The sequence below is a fragment of the Lucilia cuprina genome, unplaced genomic scaffold (genome assembly GCF_022045245.1).
Source record: "Lucilia cuprina isolate Lc7/37 unplaced genomic scaffold, ASM2204524v1 Scaffold_2430, whole genome shotgun sequence".
NCBI classification, from domain to species: domain Eukaryota; kingdom Metazoa; phylum Arthropoda; class Insecta; order Diptera; family Calliphoridae; genus Lucilia; species Lucilia cuprina.
Window position 1 is genome coordinate 72 of NW_025807377.1, and position 2,586 is coordinate 2,657.

General features: G+C 28.2%; 1 protein-coding gene across 1 annotated transcript; it reads left to right on the forward strand.

Moving 5' to 3' along the window:
• The first annotated feature begins 626 nt into the window (after nucleotides 1-626).
• On the forward strand, nucleotides 627-1,907 carry LOC124421134 (tafazzin-like). The gene is made up of 2 exons (XM_046955958.1): nucleotides 627-645; nucleotides 1,370-1,907. Exon 2 carries the CDS (start codon nucleotides 1,490-1,492, stop codon nucleotides 1,778-1,780), a length of 291 nt encoding a protein of 96 aa, XP_046811914.1. The 5' UTR covers nucleotides 627-645; nucleotides 1,370-1,489; the 3' UTR covers nucleotides 1,781-1,907.
• Nucleotides 1,908-2,586: the final 679 nt, after the last annotated feature.

The window sequence follows — 2,586 nt, forward strand, 5'->3', positions numbered from 1 at the left end:
TCTAGTTCAGTTCTAGTTTAGTTCTACTTCAGTTCTAATTCAGAGCTAGTTTAGTTCTAGTTCGGCTTTTTACAAATTTTGTAAAGAAAATCTAACACTACAAGTATTCAATTTAAATCTAAACCCTTTAAAATGTTACGAGATTAAAAATGAGAAAAATAAATAAAATAGTTTATAAACGCATCACATATTGCTTAATTTAACCCTTTCCTATTATATTTTTTGTAAGTATTCTATATAAATTGAGTAGCAATTTAATGTAAACCAAAGTGAAGCAGTTTTTTATTTTCTGCTATTCATGTCAGTGGCCGAATATTTCAGTTGTTGTCATCACTTCCCACCGTTTAGTCGTGTCGTGTCTGTGGAGCGGTTATATAAATATATTAAGAACAATTAAAATGAATACGAATATAAAATTATGATTGTCATAGGAAATACTAAGATTAACAGTTTAGCAAATCATTAACAAATTCATATTTTTTTTTAAATACAAGTTTAAATTTTTTCTAAAAATAAGTGAAACACATTTAATTTTTCGGCTGGTGCGACATGACGTATGATTAATTTAAAAAAAACTAAGTAAATTTTTGAAAGCACATTATATGTTTTATACTTCCTGAAATATTCAACATTTTCTTTATAAGTGTTAGTGGTGCTCTTAAACAGTTTATTTTCTCTTTTAAAGGCTCTTCTTTTGGGGGATTTTTATTATTTAATATGCGCATTTCATAGCTAAAACTCTTGACTCTTATGTTAAGTAGGAAAATATAAGTGTATAAATTATACACTCAGTGAATTTTCTTTAACATTATATATATTTTTTTAATAATTTATAAACAAATTAATGTGTGTAATAAAATTTAAAGAAAAAGAAACTTTAAAAATTTCGCTGAGTGCAGGTATTGGAATAGTTTTGTTTTTAGTGACGTTTGAATGAAAAAATATTTGAATGCAGTTTTAGTATTATTTTTGTCATCATCCGATGACAACAAAGAAAGGAAGAAAGAAAGAAAAAGAAAATTGTTTAAGAGTACTGAACTTACTGCTTAACTTTTAGCATATCCTTTGAAACACAAAAAAAAGCTCAAATAAAAAAAAAAAAAATAAAAATTCATAAAAGCACAAAAAATAGTTTTAAATAATGATACTTTTATAAGAAAAATACAAATTCGTGTGTATAATAAAAATATAGTACAAATAATGTAATATTTTTGCAAAAAAAACAACAATATATATTTAAGTTAAATTTCTTTAATATTTGTGCTGTAATTGTTTTAAAAACACAAATGTATATTTTGAAACAAATAAAAGGAAAATAAAAATAACAAAACGAAATCAAAAGTAACTAAATACTTCTCTCCGCCCCCAGTATCACGTCCAGCATCAACATCATCAGCAAATACTGCGTAAACATACTCAAGCTGAAACAGTTGTTGATGACAAAAACACATCATCATCAACACAACAATATTGTTCGAAAAACAACAATATGAAGACATCAACATCATCAGTATTTTCATCATACACCAAGGAAGAGTCTTATCAAAAAATGCAATTAAAACATTTGCCACAACCTTCACATTCATCAGAAATGCCTGTAGCAACAACAGCTGCAGCAGCAGCAACAACTTCCACAACAGCAACAAAACCGGTTCATATACCCTATAATATTGATTGGGTATTTGAGAGATTAAAAAATCCTAACGGTCTCTGGTTCATCTGCAGTCAAATTGCTATTTTTACTGTAGGATTATTTAGTAAAATTGTACTAGGTGAGTAATTGTTTAATTTTTCATACAATGCATACAAATATTAAATGAATCATACTTTCCTTTCCTCATCCGGTGTTAATACAAACATATTTATTTTTCTCTTTTTGTTGACATTTTTTCTTCATATATTTCCATTTCAATATGCTGCCATTGTTGCTTTTTAAAACTTATTTTTCGTTTGTTTTGTGGTTTTAACTTTATGGTTAATGAAAAGTTTTTACCTGCAAGGTTACCAAACATATTTAGTTTGTGATGAACCTTGTCTTTTTTTGAGGTTCAAAATTTATGGCATATTTAATTACATCAGTTGAGGATGATGAGTTATTTTGAGAAGTGTGAGTGTGTCCCCTCTTATGAAAGTAACAAAAAATATTATATATTTGTATTTGGTTATGTATTTGTTCTATTCTAGTCTTGTTTTAGTTCTGTTCTAGTGTTGTTCTAGTTCTGTTTCAGTTCTGTTCTAGTTCTGTTCTAGTTCTGTACTTGTTCTATTCTAGTCTTGTTTTAGTTCTGTTCTAGTTCTACTTCTGTTCTACTTCTGCTCTAGTTCTGTTCTGTTCTAGTTCTGTTCTAGTTCTGTTCTAGTTCTGTTCTAGTTCTGTTCTAGTTCTGTTCTAGTTCTGTTCTAGTTCTGTTCTAGCTCTGTTCTAGTTCTGTTCTAGTTCTGTTCTAGTTCTGTTCTAGTTCAGTTCTGTTCTAGTTCAGTTCTGTTCTATTCTAGTTCTGTTCTAGTTCTGTTCTAGTTCTGTTCTAGTTCTGTTCTAGTTCTGTTCTAGTTCTGTTCTAGTTCTGTTCTAGTTCTGTTCTAGTT